The sequence below is a fragment of the Arachis ipaensis genome, chromosome B03, assembly GCF_000816755.2.
Source record: "Arachis ipaensis cultivar K30076 chromosome B03, Araip1.1, whole genome shotgun sequence".
NCBI classification, from domain to species: Eukaryota; Viridiplantae; Streptophyta; class Magnoliopsida; order Fabales; family Fabaceae; genus Arachis; species Arachis ipaensis.
This window is the reverse complement of record NC_029787.2, coordinates 3,457,545-3,471,654: the sequence shown is the minus strand read 5'-3', so window position 1 is coordinate 3,471,654 and position 14,110 is coordinate 3,457,545. Positions and strand designations below refer to the sequence as shown.

At 34.3% G+C, this 14,110-nt stretch overlaps 3 protein-coding genes across 3 annotated transcripts in view; 2 read left to right on the top strand and 1 right to left on the bottom strand.

Annotated features, from left to right (window-relative positions):
• Nucleotides 2,221-7,439, top strand: LOC107629209 (4-hydroxy-3-methylbut-2-en-1-yl diphosphate synthase (ferredoxin), chloroplastic). The gene is made up of 19 exons (XM_016331927.2): nt 2,221-2,560; nt 2,827-2,984; nt 3,075-3,181; nt 3,258-3,358; nt 3,441-3,517; nt 3,606-3,725; nt 3,821-4,051; nt 4,158-4,274; nt 4,376-4,450; nt 4,574-4,651; nt 4,824-4,883; nt 4,963-5,025; nt 5,139-5,283; nt 5,393-5,531; nt 5,701-5,778; nt 5,848-6,007; nt 6,102-6,200; nt 6,282-6,386; nt 6,971-7,439. The coding sequence occupies exons 1-19, from the start codon at nt 2,335-2,337 to the stop codon at nt 7,070-7,072; spliced, it is 2,241 nt and encodes a 746-aa protein (XP_016187413.1). The 5' UTR covers nt 2,221-2,334; the 3' UTR covers nt 7,073-7,439.
• LOC107629214 (alpha carbonic anhydrase 8) lies at nt 10,922-11,447 on the bottom strand (the record flags this gene model as incomplete). The annotated part of the gene is given in 1 exon segment (XM_016331937.2): nt 10,922-11,447. A coding segment is annotated over 1 exon segment (237 nt), but the record flags the coding sequence as incomplete, so codon positions are not given.
• LOC107632364 (pentatricopeptide repeat-containing protein At1g79540) overlaps nt 11,734-14,110 on the top strand; it is a 13,304-nt gene continuing 10,927 nt past the window's right edge. Inside the window, exon 1 of the mRNA XM_016336051.2 lies at nt 11,734-11,835. Within this exon, the coding sequence (XP_016191537.2) occupies nt 11,734-11,835 (102 nt within the window). The remainder of the gene's footprint in view (nt 11,836-14,110) is intronic.

Here is a 14,110-nt window from a genome sequence, read left to right as displayed (position 1 = left end):
GGCAATTGAATTATAACATTACATCATCACTTATGAGCAATCTATTCCTTTTATTTTAGTTTTGCTAAAACCATCACTATATTACCACAAATTTTCAAATTTTGATATGATAATGATGATTTAAATTTTGTTGAAAAGGGGTTAGGAAAGTAAAAGTAAAGTGGAAATAGTGAACACACGTGCACTGGTTTTGTTGGATTGGCAGCTAATCATATTTTACTATAACAAGATGAATACCCACCGGGGCACTTTACTGTACAGATTAGAGTGGTATAAAGAGAAAATATAATTTTTTTTATAGTTATTTTTATTATTTTATTATTATTTAAAATATGTGTCTTACTTTTATTAATCTCTCTTTCATTTTATTAAAAAAAAATCTGTAAACTTACATCTTTACCATATAATTCACCATACCAAAATTATGTTACTATCCCCAAATTATGACAAGATACAACAATTCATCAATTATAATAACATGTTAATATTTTATTGATAGTAAAAAATATTTTTAATATTTTTGTTAATTATATAAAATATTTTAGATAATATTTTGCATTGTCATATTTATTGAAATATAATTTCTTTCTTTCTTTTTTTTCTATTTTTTTTTATCATTTACACTTGATTAGAAATATTAAACTCTACCAATAATAATATACGGTTTGAACTGTCGAAATTATAATAAAATATTATATTATACACAATCATATATAAAAGTTGCAACGTTGGAACAATTCCTATTGTTTTTGGTCAGAAATAACTCCTCATAAAACAATGGGATTTTGTACAATGTTTGACCTAAAAAACAATTGATGAAGACCGTTGACCAAAATACAACAAAGATGAAGACTTTACTAAGATTGAAGCATGAGGGTGTGTTGGTGTTAGTTGGAGTTCATAACATCGTGTAGCACGTGCTTAATACCAACTCCAATTCTATGTTAGAGTAATTTTTAACCTAACATACACTAATTTATTAGGATGTGAACTCTAATTAAAAATTTGTTATTAACTGATGAATTGTCGTTTATACGAGATATAATTTAAATTTTTAATATTTATTTAAATTGACTAATAAATTGACTATTCAATTAATCTAAATTTATTTAAATATTAATATATAATGTATTAATTAATTTAGTTAATCATATCTAATTATTTATCAAATATCCTTCATCTTCAATAACTAACTAGATAAATAATTAACTAGAACTAAACTTAACACATGAATTTAATGGAGATTCTTAGGTAGTGTTCATTTTTTTAAAACCAAAATTAAGAAATTAGAACTCAATTTAGTGACAAAAATTAAAACTAAAATTTCAGTTTTAAACACAAAAATTTTAATCTTTTCAGTATCTTCAAAAAATAAAAACATAAAAGATTGAAATTTTTTACAATAGAAATTAAAATTATAATAACATTTTTTTTTCTAAAATATTCTTAATTAACTTTTTAAATTCTAAATTTACTCTTCAATCTTTATATTTATCTTAAACTAAAGATAATACTCTATTCAATACATTTTATACTAAACACAATACAAAAATTTAGTTTAGTCTCTGGCATCTCTATCTCCTCGTTTGAATCTCTTAAGACCTGCTTGGGAAGTTTTAGAAGTAACTTTTTTGAACTTTTAACTTATAAAAAGTAGTAGTATTAATGTCTGGTACAATTTTTAAAATCAAATTGCACCTTTCTAAAATATTATTTAGGAACTTATAGAGAAGTTAAAAAAATGACTTCTCTCATAATACTACTACTTTTTATCACATTTCTATAAAATAAGTACTTTTAGAACTAAAAATCCAAACATAAAATAATTTATTTATAAACTATTTTTAATATAGATATTTATTATTTAAATTATTTTATCAAAAAAAGTTTAATTAAACTGTTTACCAAACTAACTTTTGTCCATTTTCTCTTCACTAACAGGTCAGTTTTCAATAACCCATGCAATGTTTTTTTTTTCTCTAATCAGAATGGCAATTGATACAGTGAACTCTCAAATCCCATAGCCATCTTTTTCAGAAGTACTTGTCAACGTTCAACACTTTCTTCCTCCGTTTCCTTCAAGTTACAACATTAAATATATGTTATCTCTATGGTCAAATGCTGTTAGTTTTAATTAATTAACAAAGTTGTCAAAGTAGCAGCCCAAGTAGCCAATTGAAAATGTATGAAGAATTCAACACAAACATTTATATATATTATAGAGAGAGAACTTTTGCATGTGGCTGAAACTTGAATATTTGTGATTCCTATATCTATTTATTTGACTTTGAAGTTTGAACTCCATCTTCATCAAGGTTGTGTTGTGCTTCAACAATGGCTACTACTACTACTGGGGCACTGCCACCTTCATTTCCTTCTCTAAAGAGTAAGGATGATCATTCAGGTTTAGGGTCTGTGAAAAGTTTGGATTTTGTTAGAGTTTCTGATTTGAAGAGAATGAAATCTAGAAGGACAAAGATCTCAGTTATAAGGAACTCATCAAGTAGTGGCCAAGATATTGTTGATCTTCAACAATCATCACAAGGAAGCCCTCTTTTAGGTAAAAATATGTTCTTGGTTTTATGTTTGTTTCTCTCTATTCAAATCAATTATCAACTGCTTTGACTTGTCTCATTGAGTAGTTTCTTTTAGTCAATTAGGGTTTGTATTTATGTATAAATACACGTGTGATTTAATTTACTTTCAATGTGTATTTATATTTTAAGATGAATTTTATACTAGAGACTGACTTTGGTGGCTGATTTTAGTGTACACGTATTGCGTTGCATGTAAAAGAATTTGAATGGATGATGAATTTGAATGCAGTTCCTAGGCAAAGGTATTGTGAGTCATTGCATAATACTGTGAGGAGGAAAACAAGGACAGTGATGGTTGGCAATGTGGCTCTTGGAAGTGAGCACCCCATAAGAATTCAGACCATGACTACAACAGACACTAAGGATGTTTCTGGAACTGTTCAACAGGTTACACACAACACACCCCTCTTTTCTGTTTAATCTTTCTTTGTTTTTGTTTTGCTTTCTTTTGTGACAGAATTTTTGTTGGTTTGGTAGGTGATGAAAATAGCAGATAAAGGAGCTGATCTTGTGAGGATAACGGTTCAGGGGAAGAAAGAAGCTGATGCATGTTTTGAGATTAAGAATTCCCTTGTGCAGAAAAAGTAAGTATTATTAATTTTGATGTTGATGCATCATGCCTATGTTGTGTTTGTTCAAATGTCTCTTTCATATTTTCAGCTACAACATACCTTTGGTTGCTGATATTCATTTTGCCCCTACTATTGCTCTTCGTGTTGCCGAATGCTTTGACAAGATTCGCGTCAACCCTGGAAATTTCGGTATGCTTGTTTGTTCATTAGCGTGTTCTTTTGTTTTCAAAAGATTTGGTTTCGTAATTCAAGTGATGATGATACTTTTCAGCTGATAGAAGGGCCCAATTTGAGAAACTAATATACACTGAAGAAGACTATCAGAAAGAGCTTGAGCATATAGAACAGGTCAAACCACTCATCTGTGATGTTCTATCTCAAAATTTTTAGGCTTCAAGTGCGAATTATTGACCCTATTTTAATATTCAAATGCTAGGTTTTCACACCATTGGTTGAGAAATGTAAGAAATATGGGAGAGCATTGCGGATTGGGACGAACCATGGTAGTCTCTCGGATCGTATAATGAGCTACTATGGAGATTCTCCAAGGGGAATGGTGAGTAGCTTTCTTTCCAATTCTTCATTTTCATTTTTTGTCCTTTTATGTACAACTTTCCTTTATGTAAATCATACTAAGTAATGATTGAACAGGTTGAATCTGCTTTTGAGTTTGCGAGAATATGCCGAAAGTTGGACTTCCACAACTTTGTTTTTTCTATGAAAGCAAGCAATCCGGTTGTCATGGTCCAAGCATACCGTTTACTTGTATCTGAAATGTATGCCCAAGGCTGGGATTATCCGTTACACTTGGGAGTTACCGAAGCCGGTGAAGGTGAGGATGGAAGGATGAAATCTGCAATTGGCATTGGAACTCTCCTTCAGGTCATACTAATATAGCCCCCTTTAGCTGTTTTGTGTTGTATTACTGTGTTGATCAAGCCATTTAAATCTAAATCTCTGTCACTGATAAACCTTGTTCTATGTTCAGGATGGATTGGGGGATACGATTCGAGTTTCTCTCACAGAACCACCAGAGGAGGAGATAGATCCATGTAGAAGGTTGGCCAACCTTGGTATGGAAGCATCTAAACTCAAGAGTGGAGTGGTATGATTCAAGATAATGCTCGTTTTTGTTCGGCCTAAGTTGTCTTCGGTATAGCATTCCGAAATTCATAACCTACTTTCTATGGTACTTCTTATTTTCAGGAACCTTTTGAAGAAAAGCATAGACATTATTTCGACTTTCAGCGGCGATCGGGACAATTGCCAGTTCAAAAAGAGGTTAAATATGAACTGAGTGAATCACTTAGCTTATATATACACACAGTTTTTGAAATTGTTTCTACCTTTATTCTTGTAGCACTACCAAAGCATTTATAACAGTAAATCTTCATTTTAATACAGGGAGAAGAGGTAGATTATAGAGGTGCTTTGCACCGGGATGGTTCTGTTCTCATGTCAGTCTCCTTGGATCAATTGAAGGTAACCTTTTTGGATTGCACTTCCCTTGTTCTAGCCTCTGGATTTCTCACTGTTTATGTTCATATCATTCTCAGCATATTCTGTTATTTATTAGTAGGAGTTATTAAGTGCAGAAAAAAGGGATCTATGCTTGTGCTGAAACCTCTTTTTTGTTTAACCAATTTTTTTGCAGGTCCCAGAGAAACTCTACAAGTCACTTGCCGCAAAACTTGTTGTTGGCATGCCGTTTAAGGTTTATTTTTATTAGATGAATTTTTTGTGTATTTACTATTTAGTAGGTAGATATTACATGTTATTCTCTTTGTATTCAGGATCTGGCAACAGTTGATTCAATCCTTTTGCGACAACTTCCTCCTATTGATGACCATAATGCTGTAAGAACTCGCTAGTTCTGCCTCATTATATTTGAAACTGTTTACTTCATTGTTAGTTTATCCTGTTAGTGACATGGAATTTCATTTTTTCCCATTTCGGGTATTGTGATCAGCGGCTAGCTCTCAAAAGACTGATAGATATAAGTATGGGGGTTATAACTCCTCTGTCAGAGCAGCTGGTAAAGCCATTGCCCAATGCTATGGTTCTTGTAAACCTTAAGCAATTGTCTATTGGTGCTCACAAGCTTTTGCCACCAGGTGCGACGCAGCCGGACTTCTAAATGTGTGATTTACTGTAGTAATAATGTATTTCCCATTTCTAATTCAAAGTTCAAGTCTGATCTAATGTAAACTGTTGTCCTGTTAGGCACACGCTTTGTTGTGTCGGTACGTGGTGATGAGCCGTTTGAAGAACTTGAAATTCTAAAAGGTGTTGATCCTATGATGCTTCTTCATGATCTACCTCATGTGGAGGACAAAGTTAGCAGAGTGCACGCAGCGCGGAGGTCAGGAATGAATTCATGATATCTTGCTGGCCTTGCATGCTGAAATTCAATTTTAGGGTCAATAGAAAACCATAGTCCATGATTCCAGTTCTTAAATGCAAACTATGTGAAGTGATAATTTATTGAATCACAGAACCCTTCTAATCCTGATACTTTATATTTGCAACAGGTTATTTGAATATTTAGCAGACAATTCTCTGAATTTCCCTGTCATTCACCACATTCAGTTTGAAAATGGGATTAACAGGTAACCTTTAAATTACAATTACTTAACTTGCAAGAAACATGGTAAATTTTAGTCCTTTTCAACTCTCAGGGATGACTTAGTGATTGGTGCCGGTGCTAATGCCGGAGCACTTCTGGTCGATGGGCTTGGTGATGGACTCCTTTTAGAAGCTCCAGACAAGGATTTCGACTTCCTTAGAGACACATCTTTCAATTTACTACAAGGCTGCAGAATGAGAAACACAAAAACAGTATGTATTTTAAAGCATCATTTCCAAGAGGTTATATTGGATCTAAGAAAAACATGAGGCAGAACTTTGTTTTTATGCATAATTTGTGTTGCAGGAGTATGTATCATGCCCATCATGTGGCAGAACTTTGTTTGATCTTCAAGAAATAAGTGCAGAAATTCGGGAGAAGACATCACACTTGCCGGGTGTTTCGGTAATAATCCACTCTCTACTCCCATTTCTAACCATGAGAGACATATTCTTACACACTCTTATGTTCTTATGTAACAACCAGATTGCAATCATGGGTTGTATTGTAAATGGACCGGGGGAGATGGCTGATGCAGACTTCGGTTACGTCGGAGGTGTTCCCGGAAAGATTGATCTCTATGTTGGGAAGGTAACATATTTCTTTAACCTCAACATACAACTAAAAACTTAATAGTCAAGAAAAGAAATAATGTAATGCGTTTATATGACCTGTAAGACAATGCGTTTATTCGAACCGTATTTTACTTTTAGATGCGACGTAAATCCTACTTAAATCAGGTCTACGTTTCATCAATTAATAGATGAGATATGAGTCGATATCATGTTCACTACTATGAAAACAGAAATGAAAACGCAAACCAAACGCATTCAAAATTTTACTTTTCACTGCTTTGTGTCCAAATCATTGGTAGCTTGGTGACTTTATTTTTCAGTCAAAGTTTTCCTTTTCTTGATTCTGAAAAGGTGGAAATTCACATACAGTTGTCCTCATGTGAAGTTGCTAATTGAAAATCATTAGATAATAATTTAGTCAAACATGTCAAATTATTTAACGGTTTTCATCTAATAACTTTATATGAAAACAACTACATGTGAGTCTTCTCCTTCTGAAAAAGGGTAAAAACTAAAAAGTGAAAACAAAGTAACTTGCAACTTTCAATGCCGAATGAAGGTTGGCCATAGGATTGACTGTGTTTTACCACACTTTTGCAGACTGTGGTTAAGCGTGGAATTGCAATGGAGCATGCAACCAATGCCTTGATTGAGCTCATAAAAGAGAATGGTCGTTGGGTAGACCCTCCAACAGAGGATTGAAACTGTTTTTTCATTGATTAATAATCACTTTTCATGCATTGTTGCATAGGTAATGTAAGCATCAAAGTTTTTGTCATAAAATAGATTCATTCTTTCCCCCCTTAGAACTATTTTGCTTACAAAAAGTTGGCACTTGGGAATTGGGAGGATCAGAAATAAGGAATAAAGCACAACCCTGTAACTGCATTGTTATGCATATATATATACCTACCATAGAATAAAGCAATAATTATTATTCATGAATTTTCTAATTAGTCAAAGTTATTGTTAGATCTTATGGCATTAACACTTTGCATATACTACTTACCTGTATGATGGTGATTGAAAACAGATGTTGGCCTAATTTTAGAACCATGTTTAATTTTACTATCTTGCTTCAATTATAAGCTATACTCCGATGATGTCAAACTATCCGCCAGAATCAAATCTATTTAGGGAAGAAAGCATTTATGGGAGAGAGAAATGGGTAAATACTTAAGAGTCATCACATGTTTCTGCCTAAAAAGTTAGGTTAATTAGCATGAAAATATACATATGCTTGAAAATGTCAAGATTTAATGTAGACATTTGGAGTCAATAAATTGTGCTATGTTTAGACACCCACATTTGGCGTGCTGAGGAAAATTATAAGCACATTTTTTTTTAGAGTAAATGTCCTTTTCGATCTCTAACTATTTGTCCGATAGACTTTTCACTCCCTAAAAAATCTAAACACCCAAATCAGTCCTTATCTACTTTGATATATGTACGTTTCAGTCCCTGGTTAGGGATCGGAAAGGACATTTACTCAAAGTAGATAGGGACTGAAACGTACATATATCAAAGTAGATAGAGATCGATTTGGGTGTTTAGATTTTTAGAGGGTGAAAAGTTCATCGAACAAATGATTAGGGACCAAAAAAGGCATTCACTCTTTTTTTTATAATATATTGAGAGCAATGAGATATAATACAAGTTTCTAAAGTTTCCCACCACCATATAGCAATACTCGGCTAATTTTTTTTTTTGTATGGAAAAAATATTGGTGTTTTTGTTGAAAATGGGAGTATTTGGTGTAATTACAGATGGGTGGATTTTTTGGGTGGGAAGCCAACACGTGGGGGGCGTGTTGCAACACGTGGGGGGCGTGGTGGATACGTGGCAGCATTCTGACCAACACGTGGGGGGCGTGTTGGACACGTGGCAGCTTCTTAGCCAACACGTGGGGGGCGTGTTGCAACACGTGGGGGACGTGTTGAATGATTTCCATACTACTGTAATACACTTCAAATATCAATATTCAACCAAAACACCATCTCTCTTTCCATATTAAAAATAATTTCTGCAACTCTTGTGAGGCATTAATTAGTTAGTTTAAAACCCAAAAGCGCAATATATATATATAATGTGAGAATAATTAATTAATTTAATTAAGGGTGTTGAAGTCAAACCCAACTAATAATGGAGGAATCACGATTTACCTTTCTATAAATCAATTTTTAAAGTTATATTTCATTGTTTGCTCTATATTTTATATCCAAGATCTGAGTCATTAGCGAATTCATCGTAAGAGTGTATTTCTCTATATTTCATACTTCATAGTGTGTTCCTCTATTGTTACTCCCACGCTAGTTTGGGAGTAACATGCTCCTACACCTAATTAAAAAAATATTATAATATATTGAGAGCAATGAGATATAATACAAGTTTCTAAAGTTTCCCACCACCATATAGCAATACTCGGCTAATTTTTTTTTTTGTATGGAAAAAATATTGGTGTTTTTGTTGAAAATGGGAGTATTTGGTGTAATTACAGATGGGTGGATTTTTTGGGTGGGAAGCCAACACGTGGGGGGCGTGTTGCAACACGTGGGGGGCGTGTTGCAACACGTGGGGGCGTATTGGACACGTGGCAGCATTCTAGCCAACACGCGGGGGGCATGTTGAACATGTGGCAGCTTCTTGGCCAACACGTGGGGGAGCGTGTTACAACACGTGAGGAGCGTGTTGAATAGTTTCCATACTACTGTAATGTACTTTAAATATCAATATTCAACCAAAACACTATCTCTCTTTTCATATTAAAAATAATTTCTGGCAATACTCTATTTCTTTTTTTTTTTTTAAGCTCCAAAAGAAAAGTCAACATGACGAACTAGCTAGTATTAGCCAAGTAAATTTCTTCTCTCATAAAGGCGACTTGTGAGTCAGAGAGACTACCTCAATCAGGAATAACATCTCTGCCAAAAATGATTTGCACGCTTTTACAGATTAGAAATAAAACTAAATATAATTAAATATTAAAAATATTATAAAAAAAACATAAATATTATTGACAGAAAGTATAGTTTATTCTCGAATAAATGCTATACAGCTACACATGAGCTATGAGCTATGATCTGAGCTATAGTATTTCATATTTCTATTCCATTACTTCTAATTCTAATCACTGCCTAGATCGCACATAATAAATGCTAGTATTATTTTAACCAAACAAAATTGTATTTATCATTGATCATTCATTCACGTTAGTTGAAATTCCATGGCTAATTGAACCAACCATACAACTCTACGAATAAGTAAATAGAATTAATTATTTGACTAATTTAAGTTGGTTAATTAAGTATTCTACTATTGCTAATTGTATTCCTAATATTTTTTCTATTCAATTGATATAAATTTTAACTGATTTTCTCATATCGTCCTTTATAATTATACCTGAAAATCCTAGTTATGAGCATAAATAATTCAGGCAAAAAAAAAAATTCTAATCAATAAAAAAGTCAAAAAATTAATATAAATAATATGAGAGATAATATTTAATTTAGATCATTAATTTATACGTGAGTCTCAATTTAATTTATAAAATTTTAGTTATTTCTATTTAGTTTTTAAATTTTGCATAAACGTTAAACAGAATGCTAATACCTTAAACTCTGTAAAACGAATAAACGATATTATTTTAATTTTGATATGCTACTGCCTTATAAGTCTGCGCTCGTTCGACTTCGAAATGCTTTCCTAACTCGGAATCGGCCTTTCCTAAGTCAAGAGATCGAAGAGGCTTTCATGCAGCTCTTTATTCTTTATGAGTTCCTGGCCTACCAACTAGCCAGTTTACCTGCCAGGCGTGTATTTAATATACAAATTAAACAACTGACTTTGACTTCAATACCCAGGTTGGAAGATCATAGGCGGGCATTTGAGCTCCGCACCCGATGGTTCTCTTGGATTAGGGCCTCTAACTTCACCCTTGGCACGGATGGACACCTCGAAGAGAATCCTTCTTATTCTGCCTGGCTGGCTTTGTACTGACTGATAAGAGTCTCCAATATGCAAGCCTTACACGTGACTTAGTAAGCCAAAACAGGGCAACCCACAGCTCGCGGCGTGCGGTGCGGGTGGCTTTGGAAAAGGTATTTATGTATCCAGTAGTCCAAAAAAAATATCATAAATAGTATTCATCGAAAATTTTTCTCCTAAAATATGTAATTTGACGATAAAACTATAACGACATTTTAGCATGATATTTGGTTGCCTATGACAGTATTTTATTAAAATTGTGTGAGGAAAATTGTCTCACAAACTAATATAAATTACTTTTGTAAAGTTTGAAGACTAAAAAAATTAATTAAAATTTTAAAGATTAAAATTAAAATTTGCGTATAAATTCAGGATTAGATTGAATATTAACTCTGAAAGTCAACATTTATATACAGAACACATACAAACACTAACAATTGGGCCAGTAAATGAATAATAACGAAGAATAATCTTTTACTCAAATTGAAAGTCCTTTATTTATTTGAATGGATAGCGAATAATATAAAATCCAATAATAAAATGCAATAAAAATTACTCCTACAGTAATAACTGAAATTCAAGAGATATTGAATTAATAACAACCTCTACAAGAATGTAATAGCCAATTATCAAAGACTCAAAAACAGTTTAAAATTTGTTCTACAAAATGAAAATTAGTATCATATCACCAACAAACAAGAAGAATCTGAATAATGAAATTGAAAAGGAAAAACGAAAAATAAAAAATAACCTAGAATATCGATGATGAATAGTATAACCTGAGCCAAAAGCTAATAACAGAGGTGGAATACTACAAATCGAAACAATAAGCGCAAAATCCAGTTCATTGTTTCTTCTACAGAAACTCTCTCCTTGCTGCATAACCGTACTGAGAGCGCTCAATGTTCTGCCGGCGCTTCCGATACACCATGCATCCAACCACGCCGACGCCGGCAGCCGCAATAACTCCAAACGCGATCCCTGCCTTCTTTCCGGAACTCATTCCTCCGGACGATTTACTTTCTTCGTCTTTCACGCCAGTGCGGTTAACACCGTCGGCGTCGGCAGCCTCCGCAGGTGACGGAGATGGAGATGTAGATGGAGAGGGAGTGCTCGCTGGAGACGGTGTCGGAGGCGAATCTGGATTAGTCGGAGTCGGCGCCGGCGGGGAACTAAGCGGAGCAGGAGCAGGAGTAGGAGCGTCCTCGGGAGGAGAGTGTGCGGGTGAAGGAGACGGTGTAGGCGAGTCGGAAAGATTTTCCGGCGGCGAATCGGCGGCGAGAGCGAGGTTAAGTGAGAATGAAGCAATGAGGAGGATAACCAGAACGGAGAATCTTGCGAGTGCAGGATTCTTCGCCATTGGTTGAATGGAAGTAACAATGCGTGGATCTGAGATTGGTGAAGTGAAAATTGAAATTGCGATGAAAGAGAGAAGAAACTGTTTTGAAGGGAACGGAAATCTGAGTAGATCTGAAAAGCGTGTATATATGGTGATATAGTGATGAGGTTTGTTTATGAGAGGGTGGTACCAATTAAATAGGGACACGTAGGCGGTGTAAAAGTAATGTAAAGTTGACGCGATTCACTGGATCGTAACACAACTGTCAACTCATTTGTGCAGCAGCGAGAGGTGAAGGGTGATTGCTGGAAGCTTCGTAAGGAAGGAATGTGAATCTTTTTTGTTTTCATGCTCTTATTTATTAAGTCATGTGTGCAGTACGTAATTTATGACAAGGGAAACTGAATTTTATTGTTATTTTTCAAACTCATTCTAACTCATCTTTTTAATTATCTTTCTAATTTAAAAAAAATTTAAATTTTTTTAATTTTTGATATTTTCAAAAATTAAAATTTTAAACTTTTACTTTTTTAAGTATTAGGAGAATAATTAAGACTCCCAATCATTAGTCTAATTTACCTCCTTTACTACCTTGGCAAAAGCTCTGTATGGCATTGTAGTAGTATTCAATTGGCCATTATCGCACTTTCAGCTAGTAAATCAAACTTGTGAATCATAGTTGTAAGAATCGAACCAGACTAATCGGTTCGATCGGAAAATGGTGAACTGGATTTATAATTGATCTGGTTGAGTGATGTAACCGAATAAAGAAGAAAACCGTTTCGAACCGGGTTGAACCGTCCGGTTTTGACAGAAACCGAAAAACCGGCGGTTTCTGGTTAACCGATCGGTTCGAAATTTTTTTTATTCATTTTCCAAAACGACGTCGTTTTGGTTTATTTTTTTTTAAAAAAAAAAAAAGAAAAGCCCTACGGTACTACCCCCAGCCCCAAACCCCACCCCCAGTTTCCACTTTCCACTTTTCCCCCCAACCCTAATGGGCTAATCCCCTAACGGCTAACCCTCTCCGCCTCACCTCACTCTGTCACAGTGTCACTCACCCAGCCGCCAGCCGCCCGCCGTCATCCTCTTCGTCTCACCGCCGGTCTGAACTCTGAAGGAACTAAGGAAGTAGGAACAGGACAGACCGCGGCTGTCTCTCATCGCCGTCGCCGTTGCCGCGCCGTCGCCCTCGCCCTTGCTGCGCCGTCGAACTCGCCGTTGCCTCGCTCTTCTGCTCTGTCAAACAGGTTAGCTCCAGCTCTGTAGTCTGCTCTGTTCTGCACTTCTTGCTGTTACAGTGTTATGAATATGCTTGTTGAAATTTCTGGGATGAATATGCTTGTTGAAAGCTTGAATCTATGAAATATGAATTATGTTGTTTTGTTGATTTGTTCTGTGTTTTATATGCTTGTTGAAAACTTGAATATTTGTTGTTTTGTTGATTTGTTCTGGAAATATGAAATATGAATTATATGCTTGAATCTATGAAATATGAATATGCTTGTCTTGCTGAATAGGGAATTTAACTATTTAAGATTGCTTGTTGACTAATGCTTGTCTAGGATGAATATGCTTGTGCTGTGAATTTAACTATTTAAGCCTTTAAGGTTGCTGTCTTGCTGAATAGGGAATAGGAATTAGGGAATTTAGGATTGCTATTGTTTTATACTTTTGCAGTTTTGCTACTCCATATTCTTTTAGAATGGCTTCTGCGAATACACCATCAGAAAAGGAATGTTTTCTTTTTCCTTTTGAAAAAAACTATTATGCATAATTAATATGTCGAATGAATGAATTGACATCGGTTTATCATGGCTCGGAGGGGATGAAGTAAATAAATATGTTGTTTTTTGGTAATTCATGAAGACGAACTCCAATTGAGATGATCCATCTGAAAATTATATTGGAATTGTGCTTTTTCCTATGCTCTTTATCATCTGTACTTATAGTAGCTACACTTTTATGATTTATTGGAATAATGCTACAAAAAGATTAAGCAGGGGAAGGTGCATGTTTGGCCAAATCATACGGTTATTGTGCATGTGGTTTTACAGAAACCAGTTGTGTGGCTGTGGCATGATTCATATTAGTTGGTGTGGGTCTACTCTATATTATTAAAATGATTGACGTGTTTTCAATGGTAAATATAAATAGTGATTGATTGATATGCTAAGAATATGCCTGGAATATGCTATACTCAAAAGGAGCCTAAGCCTTTTCTTTATTTGGGAGTTTCAGTACGCACGCAATTAAGAATTGACTACTACACTTATACAATTAACAAAATCAAGCAGTTTCATAGCAGTTTATTGTAAAATTATTTTTCTTAGAATAAACTAGCAATATAATTTGAATTTAAAATCTCTTACCTACTATCTAAAATTTATTATCTTTTATGAAGTTTATGGTAGTTG

Excerpts from the sequence above, each read along its gene's own strand:
- LOC107629209 (XM_016331927.2), top strand. The coding sequence starts at position 2,335 with ATGGCTACTACTACTACTGGGGCACTGCCACCTTCATTTCCTTCTCTA. Across the intron at positions 2,985-3,074 it reads TTTCTGGAACTGTTCAACAG|GTGATGAAAATAGCAGATAA; the intron begins GTTACACACAAC and ends TTGGTTTGGTAG. Across the intron at positions 3,182-3,257 it reads AATTCCCTTGTGCAGAAAAA|CTACAACATACCTTTGGTTG; the intron begins GTAAGTATTATT and ends TCATATTTTCAG.